This window comes from Staurois parvus, unplaced genomic scaffold, assembly GCF_062004578.1.
Source record: "Staurois parvus isolate SC_StPar_1 unplaced genomic scaffold, SC_StPar_1.0 ptg000432l, whole genome shotgun sequence".
NCBI classification, from domain to species: Eukaryota; Metazoa; Chordata; class Amphibia; order Anura; family Ranidae; genus Staurois; species Staurois parvus.
In genome coordinates this window covers 675694-703137 of record NW_028318228.1, presented here as the reverse complement: position 1 = coordinate 703137, position 27444 = coordinate 675694, and the positions used below count along the sequence as shown (strand labels likewise).

General features: G+C 44.0%; 2 protein-coding genes across 2 annotated transcripts in view; one reads left to right on the top strand and one right to left on the bottom strand.

Moving 5' to 3' along the window:
* LOC149454220 (integrator complex subunit 14-like) overlaps positions 1 to 26195 on the bottom strand; it is a 39236-nt gene extending 13041 nt beyond the window's left edge. Inside the window, exons 1-7 of the mRNA XM_089687676.1 lie at positions 26133 to 26195; positions 19647 to 19765; positions 19304 to 19446; positions 15036 to 15128; positions 14816 to 14960; positions 9672 to 9805; positions 2895 to 3028 (exon numbers count right to left, since the gene is read on the bottom strand). Of these exons, the coding sequence (XP_089543802.1) occupies positions 2895 to 3028; positions 9672 to 9805; positions 14816 to 14960; positions 15036 to 15128; positions 19304 to 19446; positions 19647 to 19765; positions 26133 to 26195 (831 nt within the window). The remainder of the gene's footprint in view (positions 1 to 2894; positions 3029 to 9671; positions 9806 to 14815; positions 14961 to 15035; positions 15129 to 19303; positions 19447 to 19646; positions 19766 to 26132) is intronic.
* Positions 1 to 26576, top strand: part of ARPIN (actin related protein 2/3 complex inhibitor) — a 96366-nt gene extending 69790 nt beyond the window's left edge. Inside the window, exon 6 of the mRNA XM_089687623.1 lies at positions 26297 to 26576. Coding sequence (XP_089543749.1) covers positions 26297 to 26404 — 108 coding nt within the window. The 3' untranslated portion in view covers positions 26405 to 26576. The remainder of the gene's footprint in view (positions 1 to 26296) is intronic.
* The last annotated feature ends 868 nt before the right edge of the window (positions 26577 to 27444 follow it).

The window sequence follows — 27444 nt, the reverse complement described above, 5'->3', positions numbered from 1 at the left end:
AGTTGTGAGACAAGCAAATTGAGGGTCTTCTTGTCCTGGAGGGAAGTCAGGCTTTCCCAGAATGGTAACCAGAGAATAAGGCGCCGGAGAGTTGGACATGTTGCGGAATGCTTCTAGAGTAACTACAAGAGTGGCACCAAGAGTTAGGCATGCTACTAGGTCAGGAGGTAAAGGATATCGCATCCACGGCCAACTCAGGGCCGTGCCCCCAGAGTCCTCCAATTCCATGGCAATCCAGTGCTTGGCAACACCATGGCAGTGCCAATCAGCCAGGCGAGTGAGGTGAGCGGCTCTATAATTGGAGCAAATATCCAGCAAGCCCCCACGTCCACATGTCTTAGGCAGGGTCAGAACATGGAAAGCCAAATGTGACCCCCCCCCCCCATGTGACCAGATATAAGTGCGGAATAGGGCATTGACCTTCCGAAAGGACGTGGGAAGCTTGATGGGGAGGGCTTGTAATAAGTACAGTATACGGGGCAGCACTGTCATCTTAAGCGCACTACATCGACCAAACCATGTCAGCGTAAGGGATTGCCATCGGAGAAGGTCTTCCTTAAGAGCAGAATCTGGCATAATATTAGTGCCCAGGTACCTGATCGAGTCCGTGGCCCAATGGAAAGAGAAGGAAGGGCAAAGGTGACTAAGGACCGTGGACTTGGTGGAAATGTTCGGTGCCGAGGATTTCATGAGGCTGATTTTGAAGTAGCAGAGGCTACCATAGTTCCCAAGCGCCTGCAAAATATTGGGCAATAAGAGGGTCGTTAAGAAAAAAAGATAAGATCGTCTGCAAACGCGGCCATTTTATGTTCCCCAGATGGTTTATGAAAACCAGAGATATTACAATCTGCTCGGATCTCACACAGAAAGGGCTCCAGCGACAAAATCAGAGGAGTGCGCAGCATGGAGCAGAGTCTAAAGACACTATTGGACTGAACAACACATATAGATCTGCACACTGCCGTATGTTGTCAGTCAAAATTGGAGCAGATCTGATAGGGGAACCAATTTCTCAGTTCCCCCATCAGGCTCAGCCCATCTTCAGTATAAAACGGTACAGCCAAGCATGTGTCAGTGTGATGGGCGCAGTGGCCAAGGAGGGAGGGTGGAACGGTGTAGGGGGCAGTAGTGTGTAGTATGGATCCTCTGCTCTGTGTACTTTTCAAGTTCGGAGTCTTAGAACGTACTAAACTCAAGCGGTTAGCTGACAGCCAGACAACAAGCATTTTCAGAAAGAGGTCAGCAGTCGCAGCCTCTATTATTTTTGTGCTTTCCTCAATAAGTATGGCGGCTGTGGCTTTAAAGCAACTTTGTTCCCAACTCTTCAAACCAACAATAAATCCACCCTGTAAAGAAAGAAGATGAATACATACTTATGTGGGTGGTGTTGTAAATCTTCACTATCATGAAGGAGTTGAGCAGTCACCACCACCAGCACACTTACAGCTGTCTTGGAAACCTGGTTCCTGGCCATGAACGGTGATTCCGTCTGCTGGACCCTACATTTTCTACTGTATGCAATACTGAACTAGAAACATGACATACTTTCCGGAGTCTTGGATACCTGGTTCTCCTCCATGCACGGTGATTCCTTCTGCTGGACCCTACATTACTACTGTATGCAGTACTGAACTAGAAACATGACATACTTTCCGGTGTCTTGGATACCTGGTTCTCCGCCATGCACAGCGATTCCTTCTTCTGGACCCTACATTACTACTGTATGCAGTACTGACCTGAGAACATGACATACTTTCCAGTGTCTTAGATACCTGCTTCTCCACCATACACAGGGATTCCATCTGCTGGACCCTACATTACTACAGGATGTAGTACTGAACCAAGAACATGACATACTTTCCGGAGTCTTAGATACCTGGTCCTCCACCACGCATGGTGATTCTTTCTGCTGGACCTTACATTACTACTGTATGCAGTACTGAACCAAGAACATGACATACTTTCCGGTGTCTTGGATACCTGGTTCTTCGCCACGCATGGCGATTCCTTCTGCTGGACCCTACATTACTGCAGGATGTAGTACTGAACCAAGAACATGACATACTTTCCAGTGTCTTGGGTAGCTGTTTCTCCACCATGCACGGCAATTCCTTCTGCTGGACCCTACATTACTGCAGGACGCAGTACTGAACCAAGAACATGACATACTTTCCGGTGTCTTGGATACCTGGTTCTACAACACGCACAGCGATTCCTTCTGCTGGACCCCAACATTACTGCAGGATGTAGTACTGAACCAAGAACATGACATACTTTCCGGTGTCTTGGATACCTGGTTCTACAACACGCACAGCGATTCCTTCTGCTGGACCCCAACATTACTGCAGGATGTAGTACTGAACCAAGAACATGACATGCTTTCCAGTGTCTTGGATACCTGGTTTTCCGCCACGCACAGAGATTCCTTCTGCTGGACCCTACATTACTGCAGGATGTAGTACTGAACTAGGAACATGACATACTTTCCGGAGTCTTGGATACCTGGTTCTCCGCCACGCACGGCGATTCCTTCTGCTGGACCCTACATTACTGCAGGATGCAGTACTGAACCAAGAACATGACATACTTTCCAGTGTCTTGGATACCTGGTTCTCCACCATGCACAGGGATTCCTTCTGCTGGACCCTACATTACTACTATATGCAGTACTGAACCAAGAACATAACATACTTTCCAGAGTCTTGGGTACCTGGTTCTCCGCCATGCACAGCGATTCCTTCCGCTGGACCCTACATTACTACAGTATGCAGTACTGAACTAGAAACATGACATACTTTCTGGTGTCTTGAGTACCTGGTCCATCACCATGCACTGTGGTTCCTTCTGCTGGACCCTACATTACTACAGGACGCAGTACTGAACTAAGAACATACCATCAAGGCAGTTACCTGCAGCCCACTAGGTTTAATCCATACGGTTACATTCTGTGCATAGCTTCTCTTTGACTTGGGTTGCAGGGGAAATGGGCTCTTGTTGTCTTCTTCGCCATATGGATTCTCCTTGGCATCTAAAAAAGAAATGTGTTCTCAGCAGTGTGCATAAAAATCAATGATTTTTTTAAAAAAATTAAAAAAATCTGATTTTTTTATTTAAATCAGATTTTTTTGATTTAAATCGGATTTGTTTTTATATAAATTGGATTTTTTTAAATAAAATGCTTTTTGAGGAAAATATATTACCATCCAAAGGTTATTCCATCATGAAATAAAGATTAGCTTTTTAATTATGTAGAATAAGGCTGTATATGTTTAATTTTTTTGGTAAATAAATTCCATGAATCCATTCACAATGTCAGGCTCTTCCAGAGGTTTTTGTAAGATTATTGGGCAGTTTCTCTGCCTACAAGATATTATCACAGATGATTGGTTTACTTTTGCAGTTCTCAAAACTGAATTGGACTCAGCGGAGATCACATGCCTCTTCTTCACAGCAAAAATGTTATAACATGAACAGAGTTAAGAAAAAGACCTTCATCCTAACTTCTACAAACCTATGAATACAGAATCAACCCCTTCACTGCCAAGGTGCAAGAAGTTCAGTGAATAGAATAGAAACAATATTTTTCTGATTGTTTGGAGTGGAATAGATCTGCACAAGAAGAAAGTGAAACTAAGTGTGAGGAGGAAGGGGCTGACAGTGCGAGGAGGGAGGGGCTGACAGTGCGAGGAGGGAGGGGCTGACAGTGCGAGGAGGGAGGGGCTGACAGTGCGAGGAGGGAGGGGCTGACAGTGTGAGGAGGAAGGGGCTGACAGTCTAAGTTTCTTAAAATATATATATTTTGTTTAGCCAAATTAGTTACCAAACATGGATGTTTAAGCAAATCACATATGCTGGAATGTTATTGTTTCAGTTGAATAAATCTATTTAAATTGTTATTATTAAGGGAATGATTATTTTTCTCCTTCCTAAGTACAACAGAAAAGTTGTCCAAATATGAATGATTAACCTATTAAACTGGGGATAAAAAAACTAATATGAAAAGTTGTTATTCTAAAAATCTTCATCTACTTGTATATTAAAGTTATAGCAGCAAGAATTAGTCTTTATGTAGAAAACTAGGATTTACATCAAGCCTTACTGACTAGTGATTTAAATCAAATCCACCCTGATTCTCAGTATATGACGAATGAATATTTTACATTTTGACCACTTGCCCTACAGAGGATTTACCCCCCTTCCTGACCAGGCCATTTTATGCGATACGGCGCTGCGTTACTTTAACTGACAATTGCACAGTCATGCAACCCAAATGAAATTTACGTCCTTTTTTTCCCCCACGAATATAGCTTTCTTTCGGTGGTATTTGATCGCCTGTGCGGTTTTTTATTTTTTGCGCTATAAAAATAAACAAAAAAGAACCAACAATTTTGAGAAAAATAAATATATTTTTTTTTTATTAAACATGTCCAGTAAAAAAAATAAATAAAAAATTAAATATCAAGTTTCGTCATAAATTTAGGCCAAAATGTATCCTGCTCCGTGTCTTTGCTAAACAAAAACCCAATATGTGTAAATTAATTGGTTTACATGAAAGTTATAGCGTTTACAAAAGGCGGTATATATAGACTGGGATTTTTTCTTCTACTAGTAATGGCGGCGATCAGTGATTTATAGCGCGACTGCAGTGGGCATTCTAACATCGGGGGGGGGGGAACTGACTTGGTGTCACTGACATCCCCAGTGACACCAATACAGTGATCAGTGCTAATAAAAAGCACTGACACTGTACTAATGGCACTGGACAGGAAGGGGTTAACATGAGGGGCAATCAAAGGGTTAACTGTGTGCAGTGAGTTTTTTTTTACTAGAGGGCTGTGTGTGTGTGTATGTGTGTTTCACTGTAATCGCACTGCTCTGGATGGCTGTGCAGTGTGCCTGAGCTGACAGGGAGGAGAACAGTTAGCAAACAAACAGTCCTCCTCCGTCGGTGATCATTGGATATCACCGGGTGCCGGCGGGGGGAGCAGGTACCCGAATTTGACAGGTACCAGCTCCCACTTCCGGTCCGATCGCCTAGGTGATCGGAAGGTGTCCTCCCTCCCTCCCTGTAGTCTTTTGGGACACGTGACAGGTCCCAGAAGACTACAGGACCATTCATGAAGGGTGCCCACACTGAAGATGCCGGCCTTCTGGAATACAGGACGGCCGGTGAAACAGGCTGCGGGGGGGACACACCACAGGACCGAGGGACAGGTAAGTGGCTGTTTTTTAAGTCAGAAGCTACAGTTTTTGTAGCTTCTGACTTTTAATTCTTGATAGGTTGAGTGGAACTCCGCTTTAAGATTTGACAACAAAACCTGGAAGCCGATTGGTTACTATGCACAGCTGCACCAGTTTTAGTAAATCCCCCCTAATATCTCTCAGACCAGTAACAACCAAGTATGCTAGAATGTTAAAACTGCCTAAGCAAGTAAAGGTGCTGGAGATGAAAACGAACTGCAGCTTTAACTATAGTTGGTTACTGTCTCCAAATATCACCCAAACCGTACTCTCCACTCCTCGCACGACCTCCTGCTCTCTAGCTCCCTTGTCTCCTCCTCCCATGCTCTTCTCCAGGACTTCTCCAGAGCTTCTCCCATCCTCTGGAACTGGAATTCTCTACCCCAATTTATCAGACTATCACCTACTCTGCTCACTTTTAGGCGATCTCTGAAAACATCTCTCTTCAGGGAAGCCTATCCTGCCCTCAGCTAATAATGGAATATTCTATTCCTCCTACTAGTCCATCCCCCACAGTTACTACCTTTTGTACCACTAGCCCCTCCCTCTTAGATTGTAAGCTCCCAGGATCAGGGTCCTCCTATCCCTTTGTATTGAACTGTATTGTTGCTGTATTGTCTCCCGTTATATTGTAAAGCGCTGAGCAAACGGTTGGTGCCATAAATCCTGTATAATAATAACAACAGTTGGATATAGGTGTGGGCTATTTACATAACTTGCAAAGCCTGGCTGAAAAACTCTCAGGGACAGCATCAACCCATCCTGCCTTGTTGCTAGGACGTTTCTAAGACACTGCCAGTCGTACCTGCTTCCCCCCACCCCCCCAATCATCACAGGAGCATGCTCTCTAACCCCTGCACATGTGCGGTCCACTATCTTCTCCACTGCAGCATCACTGAGCTTAGAGCTACTGCGACAGGGGAGAGAGCACATGTGTAAGGGGTTTGAATCAGTTCGGAGTGTCTTAGCAATGTCCTAGCAACAAGGCAAGCAGAATGATGCCACCCCTGGGAGTTTTTCCGGTCAGGCTTTGGGAGCTACGTAAATGACATAAAACTATAGTAGGGGAGTTATTTAAAGTGTCATAGAAAATAAAGTGCAGCGCTACGATCTAGGATATAAGAATAGTTCATATAATCTTCATATAGATCTTATGCAGAAACCCTGAAGAAAATCTCTTCCTTGCAATGTGTTGGTGACTGGAACTGTATTGAAAAAATGCGCACTCACCGACCGCGCCTTGTAAATGCGCATGTATGTGACCATCAATCCAGGTAACCAGCAAACACACGGTACATCCCTCAGAGGTAAATCATCAGCCTTGGGTGTAGTAATATACAGTAGAACTCAGAGATCCCCTTAACCAGTGAATGGACAGCCTAGATCAGTGGTTCTCAACCTTCCTAATGCTGCGACCCTTTAATACAGCTCCTCATGTTGTGGTGACCCCCAGCCATAAAAATTTTTACCCAGTAATTATAATTCATGAGTGTCGTTTTACCTCCAATACTGCTGCTTTCAACACAGTAGCTGCTTTCAACACAGTAGCTGCTTTTAACAGAGTAGCTGCTTTCAACACAGCAGCTGCTTTCTACACAGTAGCTGCTCTTTACACATCGGAAATATGTGTTTTCTGATGGTCTTAGGGGACCCCTGTGAAAGGGTCGTGCGACCCACAGGTTGAGAACCACTGGCCTAGATGAATGAGCTCCCTCTTCTGGATATAGGATGAATTGGGAACCAGGTGCTGTGGATCTGAAACCCTCAATAGAGGGTCAAAACAAAGAGGGAGTGCCAATAGTGTAGTAGGTTCAAACTATTTATTGGTCACATGCAGTAAAAATCCATGGGTACATGTACAGATAAAAAACTGCCAGCATTAATGGAAGTGAATAGTGTACTGACCCAGCAAGGAAAATGGCCGCCGGACCTCCTCGTGGTCGCGGCGGTGTATGACGTCACACGTGCTGCCGGCTCCTCCTGAGGCCTTTCGTGCTGGCCTCCCCCTCTGATGAAGTGCCGTAGCACGAAAGGCCTCAGGAGGAGCTCTCAAAGGCTCTCTCTTGGCTCTCAAAGGCTTGGCTGAGAGCAGTTGAAGCCACTGGCACCTGCTGCTATCAAACCCTGCAAGCAGAAAGTGGGGGCGGGGCCAGGCTGGGCAGTGTGTCTGAATAGACAAAAACAGCCTGGCTCGTGATCAAAGCATGTACGAGTGTCCCCATAGGAAGCGGCTTCCTAGGGGGGCACTCGGAGGTGGGAAGGAGCCAAAAACCCTAGGGAAGGACCCCAGAAGAGGAGGATCAGGGCCACAGAGCAGGTAAGTAGAACATGTTTATTATTTTAATGGAAAATAAATGCTTTACAAATCACTTATACTTTGGTCAAAGCTTCACAGTGTGTGTCCATCTTCAAGCACCCGTGATCTGCATAGGCAGTTTCTAGTTGTCATTTAATAGATTATACTAAAAACAGTCAATGCGTTTCAAGGGGTCAGAAGAAAAACTCCCCCTTCATCAGGGCTTCAGTTAAAAGAAGCTTGAATTGACTCAAAATGGAGCTTTCCTGTGTTAATCTGTGTAAGGAAGCCAACTGCTGGATCAGGAAAGATACTGGCCAGCAGTATATGTGTGAGCAAGCTTGATCTTTTAACTGAAGCCATGATGAAGGGGTCGTTTTTCTGACACCTGAAACACGTTGGCTGTTTTTTTTTTATTTTTATTTTTTTAAATATGTAAATTAAAGAATGTGGACACTCTTATCCTTTGGTCTGGTGCTCCTTCCATTGGTGCATGTTTTATTTTGTGGTAATATGCTGGAGTACCCACTGGAGGGTAAACTTGCCTGTTGTGAGCTGCCTAAAATGAGCCAGAGAGCTCTCCGCATGTTTTTGTCTTCTCACTACATTGTATGAACGCCAATCAAAGTCCCAGCACCTCTTCTTCATACATTCTTAGTGGTCTGTCTTAACCATCTCCTGTCCGGCCGTTGTATATAAACGGCTGGACGGTGGCAGTGCAGGGTCAGGTGACCGTTTATAAAAGGCCTCCCTGCTTGTGCGAGCTCTCTGGGAGCGTGCAGCACCACGATCCGGTGTCAGCTGTGTCCTCTGAACACAGTGGAACACCGATCGTCGTACGCGACCTCTGTGTGAGGTCCCGATCAAGTGATCACTGATTGGCCAATCAGGGATCACATGCAGAGTAGTAAGCAAGATGTCACTTCTGACATCGTTTCTTACTACGTGTGAAATCTGTGAATGATCACAGAGGTCACATGGTACAAGGCTATTCACAACAGCCTTGTACCATGTGACAAGCTGTGACCAATCACAGCTCACACAGTAGTTCTCAATGGCTGCAAGAATGCAGCCAGAGAGAAGGAGAAATGATTGCTTTTACAGCCTTTATGGGTGTAAAAGCAATCAATGTAAAAAAAAAAATCTTCATCACCCCCCACGAGTAGTACAGTGTCACAATGGTGACACTGTACTGCTAGGGTGACAGTATGTAATATAAAAAAAAAAACAATATAAAAAAAAAATAAAAATGTAAAAAAAAAAAAAAGTTTAAAAATTATAATTTTTGGTTATAAACTAATTTGTTTTTTTTTAATAAAAAGATAACTGAATACATTTTGGCCAAGATTTATGATGAAATATTATTTATTTGCAAAATTTTATAAGAGAAAAACTTTTTTTCTAAATTTTTGGACTTTTTCATTTACATAGCAAAAAAAAAAAAATCCCAGCGGTGAATAAATACCACCAACATAAAGCTTTATCTGTCTTAAAAGAAAATGCTAAAAAATTCATATGGGTACAGTGTTGCATGACTGCGCAATTGTCGTTCAAAGTGTAACAGCTCTGAAAGCTGAAAATTGGCCTGGACAGGAAGGAGGTGAAAGTGTCCGGACTGGAAGGGGGGGAAAGTGTCCGGACTGGAAGGGGGGGAAAGTGTCCGGACTGGAAGGGGGGGAAGGTGTCCGGACTGGAAGGGGGGGGAAAGTGTCCGGACTGGAAGGGGGGGGAAAGTGTCCGGACTGGAAGGGGGGGAAAGTGTCCGGACTGGAAGGGGGTGAAAGTGTCCGGACTGGAAGGGGCTGAAAGTGTCCGGACTGGAAGGGGCTGAAAGTGTCCGGACTGGAAGGCTGAAAGTGTCCGGACTGGAAGGGGCTGAAAGTGTCCGGAGTGGAAGGGGGGGAAAGTGTCCGGACTGGAAAGGGCTGAAAGTGTCCGGACTGGAAGGGGGGGAAAGTGTCCGGACTGGAAGGGGGGGAAAGTGTCCGGACTGGAAGGGGGGGGAAGTGTCCGGACTGGAAGGGGCTGAAAGTGTCCGGACTGGAAGTGGTTAAGAAAACGGCTCTATAGCCTCACAGACTGATTCTTAAAACGTGGGCAACTGAAATGTAACATCTTATTAGTTCCACTGTACCAGATATAGGCCCAAGCTGCGAGATTTTCCCCAACCAGGGTAAGGGCTCTGGTCCATGCTCAAACAAAGACATCATTAGATTGGATTTCTTCTTGCTGTCAGCTTGGGAGTACAGCATACCACACCAGTCATTCCTACAGAAGTAACGGGGCAAGAAAAAAACCAAAACAAAAAAAAAAACAAGGTTATTACCATCAAAGAGTTTATAGAATACTTATTTCGAGATATAGAACACACACACCAGCCATAAAACAGTATGACCAGCCACCTACTATTGGGTAGGTCCCCCTTTTGCCGCTAAAGCAGCCCTGACTTGTTGAGACATGGACTCCACTAGACAAAGCATCACTCTGCTTTCTCCAGCTTGCCTACTTCCTATACTGCATCCTGGTGCCATCTCTTCCCCAGGAAAGTGACACACACCTTGCCATCCACATGATATAACAAAAAAAACAAAAAACACGACTCATCAGACCAGGCCACCTTCTTCCATTGCTCCGTGGTCCAGTTCTGGGGTTCATGTGCCCATTGTAGGCACTTTTGGCTGTGGACACGGGTCATCACGGGCATCCTGACCGGTCTGCGGCTACACAGCCCCCATACACAACAATCTGCGATGCTCTGTGTGTTCTGACACCTTTCAATCAGAACCAACATTAACTTTTTCAGTAGTGTGAGCTCTAGTAGCTCTTCTATTGGACCAAACTACACAGGGCAGTCTTTGCCCCACCACGTGCATCAATGAGCCTTGGCCGCCGATGACACCGGTTTTCCTTCCTTGGACCACTTTTGTTTGGTCCTGACCCCTGCAGACTGGGAACATCACACAAGAGCTGCAATTTTGGAGTCGCACTGATCCAATCGTCTAGTCATTACAATTTAGCCCTTATCAAAGTTGCTCAAATCCTTATGCTTGCCCATTTTTCAAAAACACATTAACTTCAGGGACAACATGTTCACTTGCTGCCTAATCCATCCCACCCACTTTCTGGTGTCATAATGAGATAACCAATGTTATTTACTTTACCGGTCATTGGCCATTATGCTATGGCGTGTGTGCGCGTGCGTGTGTACTGACAGTAGGCAGCTGAAATCACCTGGTTGCGTCCTAGATGGACGATACATTTGTCCAAGGTTTCAGACTCCATGGGGATTTGTTCCACTGGGGGGGAAGTACTGAGTCCTTCGGCACTGAGGTAATGAGCCCAGCTGAAGGTAGTGGGCTCATTAAGGCTGTTATAAAACTTCCCAGCCTGCTTAGGGAGTGGCTCCAACCTGGAACCAGATCTGTGCCTGAACTGACTCGGGAGCAACATATTATCTGTGTGCAGGGAGCCAAAAGCCTGTGTGGCTAGCCTCCAACTACCAGTGACTAGGTACAGCATCAGGCTGTACCTAGTGGATAGCTAGGGAAGCTGTTTGTACAGTAAGTAGTCAAGTTGGCCAGGATTTTATTTGATGTTTCTTTTTGGTTTGGCGTTTTCCTGTAAATATTGTAAATAAACTGCACCTTTTTGTTTTTTCACCTCCACTGTTGTTGTGCTGTGCCTGTGTTTGTGTGTTGTGCACCCATCCAGGGGGTCACACCCCCCCGCTGCCGAGCGAACCCCATTACTATATATACAGTCAGGTCCATAAATATTGGGACATCGACACAATTCTAACATTTTTGGCTCTATACACCACCACAATGGATTTGAAATGCAATGAACAAGATGTGCTTTAACTGCAGACTGTCAGCTTTAATTTGAGGGTATTTACATTCAAATCAGGTGAACGGTGTAGGAATTACAACAGTTTGCATATGTGCCTCCCACTTATTAAGGGACCAAAAGTAATGGGACAATTGGCTTCTCAGCCGTTCCATGGCCAGGTGTGTGTTATTTCCTCATTATCCCAATTACAATGAGCAGATAAAAGGTCCAGAGTTCATTTCAAGTGTGCTATTTGCATTTGGAATCTGTTGCTGTCAACTCTCAAGATGAGATCCAAAGAGCTGTCACTATCAGTGAAGCAAGCCATCATTAGGCTGAAAAAACAAAACAAACCCATCAGAGAGATAACAAAAACATTAGGCGTGGCCAAAACAACTGTTTGGAACATTCTTAAAAAGAAGGAACGCACCGGTGAGCTCAGCAACACCAAAAGACCCGAAAGACCACAGAAAACAACTGTGGTGGAAGACCGAAGAATTCTTTCCCTGGTGAAGAAAACAACCTTCACAACAGTTGGCCAGATCAAGAACACTCTCCAGGAGGTAGGTGTATGTGTGTCAAAGTCAATAATCAAGAGAAGACTTCACCAGAGTGAATACAGAAGGTTCACCACAAGATGTAAACCATTGGTGAGCCCCAAAAACAGGAAGGCCAGATTACAGTTTGCCAAACGACATCTAAAAAAGCCTTCAAAGTTCTGGAACAACATCCTATGGACAGATGAGACCAAGATCAACTTGTACCAGAGTGATGGGAAGAGAGAGTATGGAGAAGGAAAGGAACTGCTCATGATCCTAAGCATACCACCTCATCAGTGAAGCATGGTGGTGGTAGTGTCATGGCGTGGGCATGTATGGCTGCCAATGGAACTGGTTCTCTTGTATTTATTGATGATGTGACTGCTGACAAAAGCAGCAGGATGAATTCTGAAGTGTTTCGGGCAATATTATCTGCTCATATTCAGCCAAATGCTTCAGAACTCATTGGATGCCGCTTCACAGTGCAGATGGACAATGACCCAAAGCATACTGCAAAAGCAACCAAAGAGTTTTTTAAGGGAAAGAAGTGGAATGTTATGCAATGGCCAAGTCAATCACCTGACCTGAATCCGATTGAGCATGCATTTCACTTGCTGAAGACAAAACTGAAGGGAAAATGCCCCAAGAACAAGTAGGAACTGAAGACAGTTACAGTAGAGGCCTGGCAGAGCATCACCAGGGATGAAACCCAGCGTCTGGTGATGTCTATGCATTCCAGACTTCAGGCTGTAATTGACTGCAAAGGATTTGCAACCAAGTATTAAAAAGTGAAAGTTTGATTTATGATTATTATTCTGTCCCATTACTTTTGGTTCCTTAATAAGTGGGAGGCACATATGCAAACTATTGTAATTCCTACACCGTTCACCTGATTTGGATGTAAATACCCTCAAATTAAAGCTGACAGTCTGCAGTTAAAGCACATCTTGTTCGTTTCATTTCAAATCCATTGTGGTGGTATATAGGGCCAAAAATGTTAGAATTGTGTCGATGTCCCAATATTTATGGACCTGACTGTATATATATATACACACACACACATACATACATACATACATACAGGTGAAACTCAAAAGATTAGAATATCGTGCAAAAGTCCATTTATTTCAGTGCAGCAACTTAAAAGGTGAAACTAATATATGACATAGACTCATTACATGCAAAGCAAGATAGTTCAAGCCGTGATTTGTCATCATTGTGATGATTATGGCTTACAGCTCATGAAAACCCCAAATCCACAATCTCAGAAAATGAGAATATTGTGAAAAGGTGCAATATTCTCGGCTCAAAGTGTCCCACTCTAATCAGCTAATTAAGCCATAACACCTGCAAAGGGTTCCTGAGCCTTTAAATGGTCTCTCAGTCTGGTTCAGTAGGAATCACAATCATGGGAAAGACTGCTGACCTGACAGTTGTGCAGAAAACCATCATTGACACCCTCCATAAGGAGGGAAAGCCTCAAAAGGTAATTGCAAAAGAAGTTGGATGTTCCCAAAGTGCTGTATCAAAGCACATTAATAGAAAGTTATGTGGAAGGGAAAAGTGTGGAAGAAAAAGGTGCACAAGCAGCAGGGATGACCGCAGCCTGGAGAGGATTGTCATGAAAAGGTCATTCAAAAGTGTTGGGGACTTTCACAAGGAGTGGACTGAGGCTGGAGTCAGTGCATCAAGAGCCATCACACACAGACGGATCCTGGACATGGGCTTCAAATGTCGTATTCCTCTTGTCAAGCCGCTCCTGAACAACAAACGACGTCAGAAGCGTCTTACCTGGGCTAAAGAAAAACAGACCTGGTCTGTTGCTCAGTGGTCCAAAATCCTCTTTTCTGATGAGAGCAACTTTTGCATCTCATTTGGAAACCAATGACCCCGAGTATGGAGGAAGAATGGAGAGGCCCAAGGACCCAGAGTATGGAGGAAGAATGGAGAGGCCCAAGGACCCCAAGTATGGAGGAAGAATGGAGAGGCACAAGGACCCCGAGTATGGAGGAAGAATGGAGAGGCACACACTGCAAGATGCTTGAAGTCCAGTGTGAAGTTTCCATAGTCTGTGTTGATTTGGGGAGCCATGTCATCTGCTGGTGTTGGTCCACTGTGCTTCATTAAGTCCAGGGTCAACGCAGCCGTCTACCAGAAGATTTTGGAGCACTTCTAGCTTCCTTCCGCAGACGAGCTTTATGGGGATGCTGACTTCATTTTCCAGCAGGACTTGGCACCTGCCCACACTGCCAAAAGCACCAAAACCTGGTTCAATGACCGTGGGATTACTGTGCTTGATTGGCCAGCAAACTCGCCTAACCTGAACCCCATAGAGAATCTATGGGGCATTGCCAGGAGAAAGATGAGAGACATGAGACCGAACAATGCAGAAGAGCTGAAGGCCGCTATTGAAGCATCCTGGTCTTCCATAACACCTCAGCAGTGCCACAGGCTGATAGCTTCCATGCCACGCCGCATTGAGGCAGTAATTGCTGCAAAAGGGGCCCAAACCAAGTACTGAGTACATATGCATGCTTCTACTTTTCAGAGGTCCAATATTGTTCTATGTACAATCCTTGTTTTATTGATTGCATGGAATATTCTCATTTTCTGAGATTGTGGATTTGGGGTTTTCATGAGCTGTAAGCCATAATCATCACAATGATGACAAATCACGGCTTGAACTATCTTGCTCTGCATGTAATGAGTCTCATATATTAGTTTCACCTTTTAAGTTGCTGCACTGAAATAAATGAACTTTTGCATGATATTCTAATTTTTCGTGTTTCACCTGTGTATATATATATATATACATATATACACACACACACATATATATTAATATATATATATATATTTATATACACACACATATCCATATACACATACATACATATACACACACACTTACCCCAACTGTACTAAGGCCACCATACCCTCCACCTTCAGGCTACCATGTAGAAGAACACAGAAATGTGGGATTTTTCCTGCTATCTGGCTGGCAGAATTCTCATCTTCTAAGTCATCCGTGATTCCGGCCCCAATATCATCACCCTCTATGAAGACATCAAATAATTAGCACATACACTTCCAACCTGACCCAGCTAAGCCACATCTCAGTAAATGCTCACCTTTATTAACAGCAATAGGTAGGACCAGGTGATGAGAAAGGACAGGAGGACTGGAGATGTCCGCAATGTCAATAAAGCCAATGATTTCCAGTTCTGAAGAAAGAATACCAACAAACTGAAAATACATGCTGAAAATTCACCCTTCTGGCTCATGCAATACTGGGAGTAAAAAAAATATTTCTGTGAATTGAGTTCACCCAGCAACTATCTTAAACCTACTTTCAATCATTGCTCAATTCCTCTCCTGATTTGTATGGTCGGCGCCCTCCCCTTTCACAGCTATTAGCTTTCTCTGCCATCAATCATTTTGTTCCCAAGTGTTATATGAACAAAAGAGCACATCCTTGGCATCCTGGCTTAGGATATCAACCAGTAAATGGCACAGCTAAAGTCTTCCTCAAAGAAATTGCACTCCTCAAGTCTTCAAGGAGAAACATGCACGTCTAAAGGGTGTCCAGGGATGTGTTCTTTCATGTAATGTTTTTAAAAGAAGATTCAAGGCAAAGTGCTGCAACCTTTACAATAGCCTGTTGGCCACTACCATCAAAAGACAGCAGTCAGACCCAGTGAAAACAGAATAACTTGACTGAAAAACATAATTGCATGTTGATCGGGAAGGGGGTGGACAGGGACATGGCAAGGAATCAGCTTTAACTTACTTTGGGAGCACCTGAATTTCTCATTATATTCTTTAACTTCTGCTAAGCTGGGAGGGATATGAGCAGCACTCTGAGTCAGTCAGACTATATTGCACAATGCCCTCAGTCTATCACTGGGAGTTTGCACGTAGTAGAGGAGAGCGCAGAGAAATCCTCATCTGCGAGTCACTACTCCTTAAGACTGGTCGCAGGAATCGCATCTCTTCCCACATCCGCAACCACCCGCAGCCAAACCATGCTACTCTTACGAGACACTCATGAGACACCACGCATTTTAGGCCTGCAGCACGAGTGCGGATGTAGGAACCACAGGGACACCGCATGGTCAAAAAGACCATGAGCTGACCCTGCGGCCATGTTTTGTTGTACAGAAAACAGCCCGTAGTATTGTGAACCGAGCCTTGCTGTCAAAGTGCAGGCCAAGACACATTCAAAGCCCCATAAAAGTGATCAGGCAGCTCTAGAACCTTTTATCTTAAAGCCCTTTCGCCCGGGTTCACACTGATACAATGTGGAATTTGCAGCGTTTTCTGTGCGAATTCCGCACTGCATCAGAATCGCACCCCGTTCATGCGAACCGCTGCAGGTGTGTATGTTAAGTCAACAACACCCCAAAAGCGGTCCACAAAACGCGGTGCGATGTGCAGAATCGGATCACATAGGTGTGAATACCCATGCAAGCCGATTCTAGTGCGGACCAAAAAAAAAAAAAAAGGGGTCCTGCACCTTTTTGGTGCGATGTGATTAGAGCCATACAAAACGTACGGCTCCGATCGCACCGCACACAAATCGCATGGGATTTGCACAGGAATGCAGTGCAGTGGGTCCACAGTGAGTATAACAAGCATGCTTTACTGCACATACAGACTGATTGTACTGTGGTGGGTTCAGTAACACTTTAACCTCTTCCCGCCCGGCCTATGGCCAAATGGCGGCCGGCAAAAACCCTCACCTTTCCGGGTGGACGCCATATGGCATCCTTTCGGGCATGCGCAGTTTGCACGCCTGCAGAGTCGCGCAATCTGTCACCGGCCGTGTCGACCGATGACAGATCTGAGTACCGGCCCTGTTGCCGGTACCAAGTGACCTGCTGTGACCAATCACAGCAGGTCACATGACAGTTGTATACAATGGATGGCTTCATTCATGCCATCCATTGTATACTAGTGTGTCTAGCTGTGAATGGTCACAGTGATCACATGCACAAGCTGGGCCAATCACAGCCCAGCTGTGTCATGTGCTTAGCTGTGGCCAAATCACAGCTAAGCACAAAAAAAAACCCTGAATGAATCGATGTCATTCAGGTAAATGCTTGCTTATAGCAAAGTAATTCTTTGCTATAAGCAAATTGTGTAAAAAAAAAAAATACTGATCACTTTCCCAAAGTAGTACAATGTTACTATGGTAACATTGCACTACTTTGGTCATAGTGAAATCTGAAAAACAATCTTAAAAAAAAAATAATAAAAAAGTTTTTTTAAAAATATATTTTTTTTTCATACTGTCACCAGTCAGTGTCCCTGATCACCGCCATGCCAGTTATATGATGACGCTGTACTGCACTGGTGACAGTATGTAAAAAACAAAAAGTGAAAATTTTTTTAATTTTTTAATTTTCCGAAAAAAATTATGACAAAAAAAAATACAACTTTAAAAAACTCACCATTCCTCTTATGAAATACGTTGGGACTGTCTACTCTGCAAAAAGGGGTCATTTGGGGGATATCTGTACTGTTCTGACATTTGGGGGGATTATCTGTACTGTTCTGACATTCTTGGACCTCAAGAAATTAGATTGGCCATCAGTACTTCAGGATTGATCAAAATTCAGATCTATACCATAGTTTGTGAACTCTATAACTTTCCTAAAAACTAAAAAATACATCCTAATTTGGGTTATTTTCACCAAAGACATGTAGCAGAATACATCTCGGCCTAAATTTATGAAGAACAATTATTTATTTGCAAACTTTTATAACAGAAACAAAGAAAAACGTGTTTTTTTTTCAAAATTTTTGTGTCTTTTTGTTAATTTAGCAAAAAATAAAACCCCGGCGGTGATTAAATACCACCAAAAGAAAGCTCTAGTTGTGTGAACAAAATGATAAAATTTTAGTTTGGGTACAATGTTGTATGACCGCGCAATTGTCATTCAAAATGTGAGAGCGCTGAAACCTGAAAACTGGCCTGGGCAGGAAGGGGGAAAAGTGCCCGGTATTGAAATGGTTAAGAAGCCGGTGCCTGGACCCAAAGCTGAATGAAGAATAGTCTCGGGGTGAGGATATCGCTGGATCCCTGGACAGGTAAGTGTCCTTATAATAAAAGGACATTATTTACAGTATTACAGTATTTGTAGCTGCTAACTTTTTTTTTGGGGGGGGGGGAGGGAGGCTTTAGAACCACTTAAAGTACACACTGTTGCTTTAACTAGTTGCCGACCGCAGATAGCCGAATGACGGCTTCACTGCGGCCGGCCAGTTCTGGGTGGACGTCATATGACGTCCCCCCAGAACGCGCTCTCCTGCGCGCCCCAGGGGGCGCGCACCCGGCGATCTCAGCGGCCTTTTACCACGTGATCAGCGGTGTCCAATGACACGCTGATCACAGGGAAATGCAAGTGCCGGTTCTCGGCTGCACTTTCCTCACGCTGTCAGATCGTGAGGAAAGTACTGCCGAGAACCGGCAGTTGTCACAGCGGGGATCGGCACCGATCATCAGGACACTGATGATCAGTGCCCTGATGATCGGTGCCCAGCAGTGCCACCCGCAAGTTCCGCCCACCTGTGCCCAGCAGTGCGCCCACTAGCTCCGCCCACCTGTGCCCAGCAGATCACCCACCTGTGTCCAGCAGTGCACCCACCTGTGCCACTCTGCAGTGTCACACACCTGTGCCCAGAAGTGCCACCTACCTGTGCCCAGAAGTGCCACCCACCTGTGCCCACCCACCAGTGCTGCCCACCAGTGCCACCCACCAGTGCAGCCCAGCAGTGCTGCCAGTCAGTGCCCAGGGGTTGTGCCAGTCAGTGCCGCCAGTCAGTGCCCAGCAGTGATGCCAGTCAGTGCCGTCTATCAGTACCCATCATCAGTGTCACCTATCAGTGCCGCCTATCAGTGCTGCATATTAGTGCCGCCTATCCGTGACACCTCATTAGTGCTGTCTATCAGTGCTGCCTATCCGTGCCACCTCATTAGTACTGCCTATCAGTGCCCTTTAGTGCTGCCTATCAGTGCCCATCAGTGCCTCCTATCAGTGCCCATCAGTGCTGCCTCATCAACGCACATCAGTGAAGGAGAAAAAATACCTGTTTGAAAAATTTTATAATAGAAAGAAAGAAAATTTTTTTTTTTTCAAATTTTTTGCACTTTTTTTATTTATAGCACAAAAAGTAAAGCGCCCAGTGGCGATTAAATACCACCAAAAGAAAGCTCTATTTGTGAGAAAAAAATGATCAAAATTTCATATGGGTACAATGTTGCATGACCGCGCAATTGTCAATCAAAGTGCGGCAGCGCTGAAAGCTGCAAATTGGCCTGGTAAGGAAGGGGGTATAAGTGCCTGGTAGGCAAGTGGTTAATACAGACAGTAAACACCATATGACATGCCTCTACCTGTACTTAAAGATTTAGGAATTGGATCGGTCTCTTCATCTATGACAACAGATTCCGGCCTGGGGAAGACCTGGACATCAGAGGACAGGTTCCCACACTTCAGCACAGCATGGAACGGAGTGTACGCCACATCAATAAGTTTCCTGTAGGAGAAAAATGTTGTTTTACGTGGAATTAAATAAAAAAACGTCAGTTAGGAAGAGAAATCTGTCATGCTAAAAACTCAGAGCCAGCTATACACTATAATCCTCTCACATGACAACTAATCTCTAACAAGCCCGGCAATATCCGGCAGTAAATTAACTAGAGACAGACTCCATGCAGGGCAGGCGAGCTCACTTACCCGAACATGGACTGGACATTCTTTAAGCACAGGGGCCCATCGATGGTAAAGATCTGACCCTCCCCATTATTGAGGTCAATAAGTCTTTCCAGAGTATCCAAGGAATCGGAGCTCTGCAGCTGAGGGGGTGGGGGGGGGACAAGAGGACAAAGAAAAGGAAATGCAATGAACACATCGTCATATATTCATAAAAAGCGTAAATTCACCCAAAAACATTCTCTCTTTATATTAGGAGAGAACGGGGGGATTACAACCACCTGCCGGGGTTAACTGCTAACCAGAGGTCTAGTTTCTCTTTTTTTTTCTCATAAGGAAGTGAAGGAAAGTCTGCAACAAGGACACAAAGGCAATATAAAGATGGCAGGAGGACCAGCCTTCCCCTATTCTACTAAAACAAAAAAAAAACATAAAAAAACCCCCAAAACAAATAAACAAAAAAAAACAAAAACAGAAAAAAAAACCCCACTGTTTGTATTGCGGTAGATTATCCACTTAAGCTCCAGAGGGTTTTACCCCCTTCATGACCAGGCCACTTTTTGCTATTCTGGACTGTGCTACTTTAACTGGTAATTGCGCTGTCACGCAACACTGTACCCAAATGGAATTTATATAATTTCACATTTTTTTGGTTGTGTTATCACCATTTGGTTTTTATTTGTTATATAGACAAAAAAAGGCTGAAAATTTTGAAGACAGACAATATATTTTACTTTTTGCTATTAACCACTTGAGCCCCAGAGGATTTACCCCCCTTAATGACCACGCCTTTTTTTGCTGTTTGGCGCTGCACTAATTCAAATGATAATTGCGCGGTCATGCAATGCTGTACCCAAACGAAATTTATGTAAACTCAAAGTTAGTCATAAATTTCGGCCAAAATGTATTCTGCTCCATGTTTTTGGTAAAAAAATCCCAATAAGTGTATATTGATTGCTTTGTGTGAACGTTATAGCGTCTACAAACTATGGGATAGATACTGTAATTTATGCCTTTTTTTGCTATACAGCGCTGCACTAATTCAAATGATAATTGCGCGGTCATGCAATGCTGCACTTAAACGAAATTTACGTCCTTTATTTCACACAAATAGAGCTTTCTTTTGGTGGTATTTGATCACCTGTGCGCTTTTTATTTTTTGCACTATAATCAAAAAAAATACGAAAATTTTGAAAAAAAAACAATATTTTCTACTTTAAGCTATAAAAAATATATCATAAACTCAAAGTTAGTCATAAATTTAAGCCAAAATGTATTCTGCTACATGTTTTTGGTAAAAAAAATCCCGTGCATTAGCGGGCAAACTGGCGCTATCTAGGAGGGGTGCTAACACTATCGGAAGTCACCAGTGACACTAACACAGTGATCAGTAAAAATCTGTTCACTGTAATCAATGACACTGGTGACAGGGCAGTGAAGGGGTTAACTGGGGGGGGAGGGGGGCGATCAAGGGGTTAAATGGGATTTCTGGTGCACTACCGGGCAAACTGGCGCTATCTGGGAGGGGCGCTAACACTATCGGAAGTCGCCAGCGACACTGATACAGTGATCAGTAAAAATTGGTTCACTGATCAGTGACACTGGTGACAGGGCAGTGAAGGGGTTAACTGGGGGGGCGATCAAGGGGTTAAACGGGATTACTGGTGTACTGGCGGCAAACTGGCGCTATCTGGGAGGGGCGCTAACTCTATCGGAAGTCGCCAGCGACACTGATCAGTAAAAATCGCTTCACTGATCAGTGACACTGGGCAGTGAAGGGTTAACTGGGGGGGGAGTGCGATCAGGGGGTTAAATGTGTCCTAGAGTGTTCTAACTGTAGTGTAGTGCTTTGTACTCACTTTTTGGATGTCTTCTTCTCTGTCTGGAACGGAATGTGTCCAGGCAGAGAAGAATGACATCATATCCTGCCCTGTGTAAATATCAACACAGGACAGGATAGGACAGGGACCGATCATGTGATTTCAGCCAGAAATCACTGGCTGAAATCTAATGATTGATCCCTCCTGAATCAAATCGTGTCACCCGCGGGTCGGCGGGAGCGCGCGCGCCCCCTGCCAGCAAAAGTGTCGGGAGCGCGGAACCCGTTTTAAAACGTGGTTTTGCGCTCCACTGCCGCCCTGCACACGTATATACACATTGGCAGGGCGGCAAGCATTTAAAAAAAAAATAAAAAAATAATAATAGTAAAAATAATAATAAAAAAAATTAAATAATAATAAATATATATAGATACACATACTTTATATGTGTGTGTGTATGTATATATATATATATATATATATATATATACATACATACACACACACATATATATATATATACATACATACGCACACACACAAAAATAAAATAATAAATATATATATTATATAAAATAATAATAAATACTATATGTGTGTGTATATATATATATATATATATATATACTCATACACACACTTTAAAAATCAAAATTTCTTCATAAAATGTAGGCCAAAATGTATTCTACTACAAATGTTTGGTAAAAAAAAAAAATCCCAATAATTTATATTAATTGGTTTGCATGCAAGTTATAGTGTCTACAAACTATCGTATTTATACACTGGAATTTTTTTTTTTTCTACTAGTAATGGCGGCAATCAGTGGAACAGTGATAGTGCGGCGGGCAATCTGACACTGGCACTTTGTGGGAACTAACTAATTGCCACTGACATCACCAGTGACGCTAATACAGTGATCAGTGCTAATAATATACACTGACACTGTACTGACACTGGCTAGGAAGGATCTAACATCTAAGGTCAATCAAGGGGTTAATTTTGTGCCTAACAAGTGTTAATGTGTGAACTGTGCTGCTTTTCAATAAATATTGATTTGTTTCTTTTCCTGGTGATTGGACACAGCCGATCAGCAGGTCCCAGACATGAATTATTGGTCGGGATCTGTTGACGAACTCCTGCTACGTCAAATCACAGCGGAGTAGACGGGGGGCATGTGCCCAACTCCCAGAAACGGGCAGCGATGTACCAGTAACGTCACAGTGCCTTTAGTGGTCACCCCGCCGCAGTATATGTACATACAAGTGGTAATGATTCGGTTTTATTATCTCACATGCCTTCGTTTAAAGCCTAACTCCATGCTTAAGGTCCCTTTAAATAGTTTGCCTCGGCCAAGCTGGCCCAAACAAACTATTTACTGCACTAACAGGGGCGCTTGCTGGGTGAGCTTTTTTAGCTTTCCACTCCCAGCCATTCAGGGGAAGCTTTATATTCCATGAATGAATACAAAGCTTCCTTTGATTGGCTGAGGCAATTGACCTCACAATCAGAGGAAGTTTTGTATTCATTCATGGACTACAATTCTTCCCATGAATGGCTTAGCAGCTCTCAGCCAGAGGCTACGTTGTTTTGGGAATGGGATGGAATGGGATACAGGTAATACAGCTACTGCACTGACAGGTTTTCTTGCTTGGGGCGCTGTATTTTTTAATTTTTTTAATATTTTTTTATATTTGTATTTTAGACCATCTTGGCGCAAAAGAAATATTTAAAAAGAGACACGTGGAGTTAGGCTTTAACCACTTCCCGTCCGGCTGCTGTATATAAACGGCCGGACAGTGGCAGGGCAGGGGCGGGTTGTCGTTCATAAACGGCGCCCACTATTTTGGCCTGTGCGCACTCCCTGGGAGCGTGCGGCACCGCGATTTGTTGCCCGCTGTGTCCTCCGAACACCGATCGCTGTACGGGACCTCTGTGTGAGGTGCCAATCAGTGATCACATGAAGAGTAGTAAGCAAGATGTCACTTCTGACATCATTGCTTACTACGTGTGAAATCTGTGAATGATCACAGAGATCACATGGTACAGGGCTATTCACAACAGCCTTGTACCATGTGACAAGCTGTGACCAATCACAGCTCACACAGTATTTCTCAATTGCTGCAAGAATGCAGCCAGAGAGAAGGAGAAATGATTGCTTTTACAGCCTTTATGGGTGTAATAGCAATTAGTGTAAAAAAAAATAAAAAAATCCTCATCACCCTCCACAAGTAGTACAGTGTCACCATGGTAACCCTGTACTGCTAGGGTGACAGTATGTTAACCACTTGAGCTCCTGAGGATTTACCCCCCTTAATGACCACGCCTCTTTTTGCTACTCGGCGCTGCACTAATTCAACTGATAATTGCGCGGTCATGCAATGCTGCACCCAAACGAAATTTACGTCCTTTTTTTCACACAAATAGAGCTTTCTTTCGGTGGTATTTGATCACCTGTGCGCTTTTTATTTTTCACGCTATAAACATAAAAAGGCCAAACATTTTGAAGAAAAACAATATTTTTTAATTTCAGCTATAAAAAATATATAGTAAACTCAAAGTTGGTTATAAATTTAGGCCAAAATGTATTCTGCTCCATGTTTTTGGTAAAAAAAATCCCAATAAGTGTATATTGATTGCTTTGTGTGAAGTTATAGCGTCTACAAACTATGGTATAGATACTGCAATTTACGCCATTTTTCTGCTATACAGCGCTGCGCTAGTTTAACGGACAATTGCGCGGTCATGCAATATGGTACATAAATGAAATTTACATCCTTTTTTTCCCCACAAATTGAACTTTCTTTTGGTGGTATTTGATCGCCTGTGCGGTTTTTATTTTTTGCGCTATAAAAAAAAAGGCTGACAATTTTGAGGAAAAAAAAAAAATATTTTGGACTTTTTGCTATAAAACATGTCCAGTAAAAAAAAAATGCAAAAATCAAATTTAGTCATAAATTTCTGCCAAAATGCATTCTGCGACATGTCTTTGCTAAAAAAAACCCAATACGTGTAAATTAATTGGTTTACGTGAAAGTTATAGCGTTTACAAATGGCGGGAAAGATACTGGGATTTTTAGGGGTTTTGTTATACTAATAATGGCGGCGATCAGCGAATTATGGCGGCGATCAGGGACTTATGGCAGCGACCAGCGACTTATGGCGGGACTGCGGTGGACATTTTGACATTGGGGACTACTGACTTGGGGTCACTGATATCCCCAAAAACACTAATACAGTGATCAGTGCAAAAAAAAAACACTGACACTGTACTAATGGCACTGGGGAGGAAGGGGTTAACTTTATTTTGCAGGGAAGGGTTATAGGAGTGAGGGGAGTGTTTTACTAGGGGGCGGGGCTGTGTACTGGGCGGGACAAGGCTGATCGGGAGACAGAAACTGTTCTTTCTCGATCAGCTCATCCTCGAGCTGTCAGGGAAGTGACAGACAGCTACTGCAGCTGTGCTCTCTGTTACTGTTTGCCGCCGATCGCCGGGACATAGCCGCTAAGGAGTGGCTGTGACCCGGCGACTGACATCTGCGGCGGTGATCCACAGGACAAATAGGGCGGAGGCGCACCTCGCGCGCGCCCCCTATTTGTTTACAAAAACGTGGTTTTGCCTGTGAGTGCCGCCCTGCCGCCGTATATGTACAGTGGCTGGGCGGCATGCAATTAAAAGCCTTCACAGGTTGTTGATTCAGAGATAATTGTGAATGAATTACTGCTCTCACGTGGACGTTTGCTTGCATTCGCATTTATGTGTATGTGTAAAGCGGATCTTCACCCTCGGAGTATAGTTCCTTCCTCTCCACTCCTCCTCCCCTCCTCTACATGAAGAGCAAATTTTTTTTTTTGCTTATTTATTTCAGGTACTTATAAAGTGCCGTCAATTTACGCAGCACTTTACATATATATTGTACATTCACATCAGTCCCTAACCCTCAAGGGGCGTACAATCTAAGGTCCCTAACCCTCAAGGGGCGTACAATCTAAGGTCCCTAACTCGCATTCATACATACACATACTAGGGACAATTTAGACCGGAGCCAATTAACCTACCAGCATGTCTTTGGAGTGTGGGAGGAAACCGGAGTACCCAGAGGAAACCCACGCAGGCACAGGGAGAACATGCAAACTCCAGGCAGGTGGTGCTGTGGTTGGGATTCGAACCCAGGACCCTAGTACTGCCAGGCTTATGTACTTTGTTTTATTTTTAAAGTTCTAACCCGTTCCCACCCCCTTTCCCCTCCCCCCATTGCACTTTACTCTCCTAGGCGAATGACGTGCATTAAGCCTGCTGTGGCTCTTGGGGATATGCACATCACACAGTCACACATCATAGGAGGCAAACACTTTCATCGATAGAGGAAGGGGCAGACCTAGCGGCACATTGTGAGGCTCGGCAGCGGAACCTAATGACGTCACATAAGAAGATGGTAGCACGGGACCGAGAAAGGGCAGAATTCTGAGAGGATTCTGCAGGACATCGCTGGATCCACTGGGCAGGTTGTTGAAAAAACTTTGTCACAGCCGGGTGCCCACACTGGAGATACTGGTGCCAGACGGCTGGTGAAACGGGCTGTGGGGAGGACACCGCGGGATCGTAGGACAGGTGAGACAGGAGACATTGGGGGTGGTGCACATTCTGGGAATCCAAGGAAGCAAGATAGCAGCTGAATAGCCACCTGATCACTTGCATCCGAGAGCCAACAGTCGGCTTGTAACATTTCCACGCATTACCCGCTGCTGCCGACATGAGCCTTACCTCTGCGGCAGTGAAAGGGTTAATAGTTTGTACATCGTATGCCTGAAATTCCGTTCTCCTAAAAGCGTTTTCTCCTTTTTCTCTCCTGACAGGACTCGCCATCAATTTCCGTCACTTATACAAGCAAAGGCGCAGGCGTCTGGGGAGTCGGAGAAGGAAGACCGCATAATGTTTTCCATATTTTTGTTTGTTTTATATAGCGGGTGGGAGAAGATTTTTGTTTCATTCCCCAATCTTTCTGCTTCTGGTTCTACTCCTTGGTACATTGTTCAGTCTTCTTACTTTCTGGGACCACAAAGGTCAAAGGGCATTCCTACTGAAAGCTGAACAGTCGAAAGGGATTGGTCAAGTGTAATAAACAATTGTCACTCACCTGTGAGCGTCTTATTGACCTCCAAATTAAAAAAAAAAAATCATTTGTGCCCTTCCACAGTCTGTTGTCCTGCACCATGGTTTGCCCAAAAATGCAGATTACCTCTGCAACCTATGGAGTGTAATATATAATGATTATTTCTAGCATGTGATTTCTGCGCAGGGGGGCAAGAATGACGCGAGAGGCCAGGACTAAATAATAGGAGAGGAAGGGGGCATTTGGAGGAATCAGAATCGCCATTGTTAGGCCTCGTTCACACCATATTTATTTCAGGTACTTATATAGCGCTGTCAATTTACGCAGCGCTTTACATACATTATATATATATATCATTCACATCAATCCCTAAGCCTCAAGGGGTGTACAATCTAAGGTCCCTAACTCACATTCATACATACACATGGATCCAATTCACCTACCAGCAACTGTTACATAGTTAGTCTGGCTGAAAAAAAGACAAAGGTCCATCCAGTTCAGACTAACTATGTAACACTTTAAAAACAAGTCCTCACTGACCTCTATAGCTGCAGACACTGTGCAGTAATTCATCCTCACTATTTAAAGCAGGTACACTGAGTTTGTCAAAGTCCTTCTGGCAGCAGCTGACACCGTGTGAGAATGGGCTGCTTATGAGAATACAGGAGGGCATTATTGTGAGATTTTTTTTTTTTTTTTAATGGTTGAACTGGATGGACCTTTGTCTTTTTTTCAGCCAACCATTAAAAAAAAAAAAAAATCTCACAATAATGCCCTCCTGTATTCTCATAAGCAGCCTATTCTCACAAGGGGTCAGCTGCTGCCAGAAGGACTTTGACAAACTCAGTGTACCTTCTTTAAATAGTGAGGATGAATTACTGCACAGTGTCT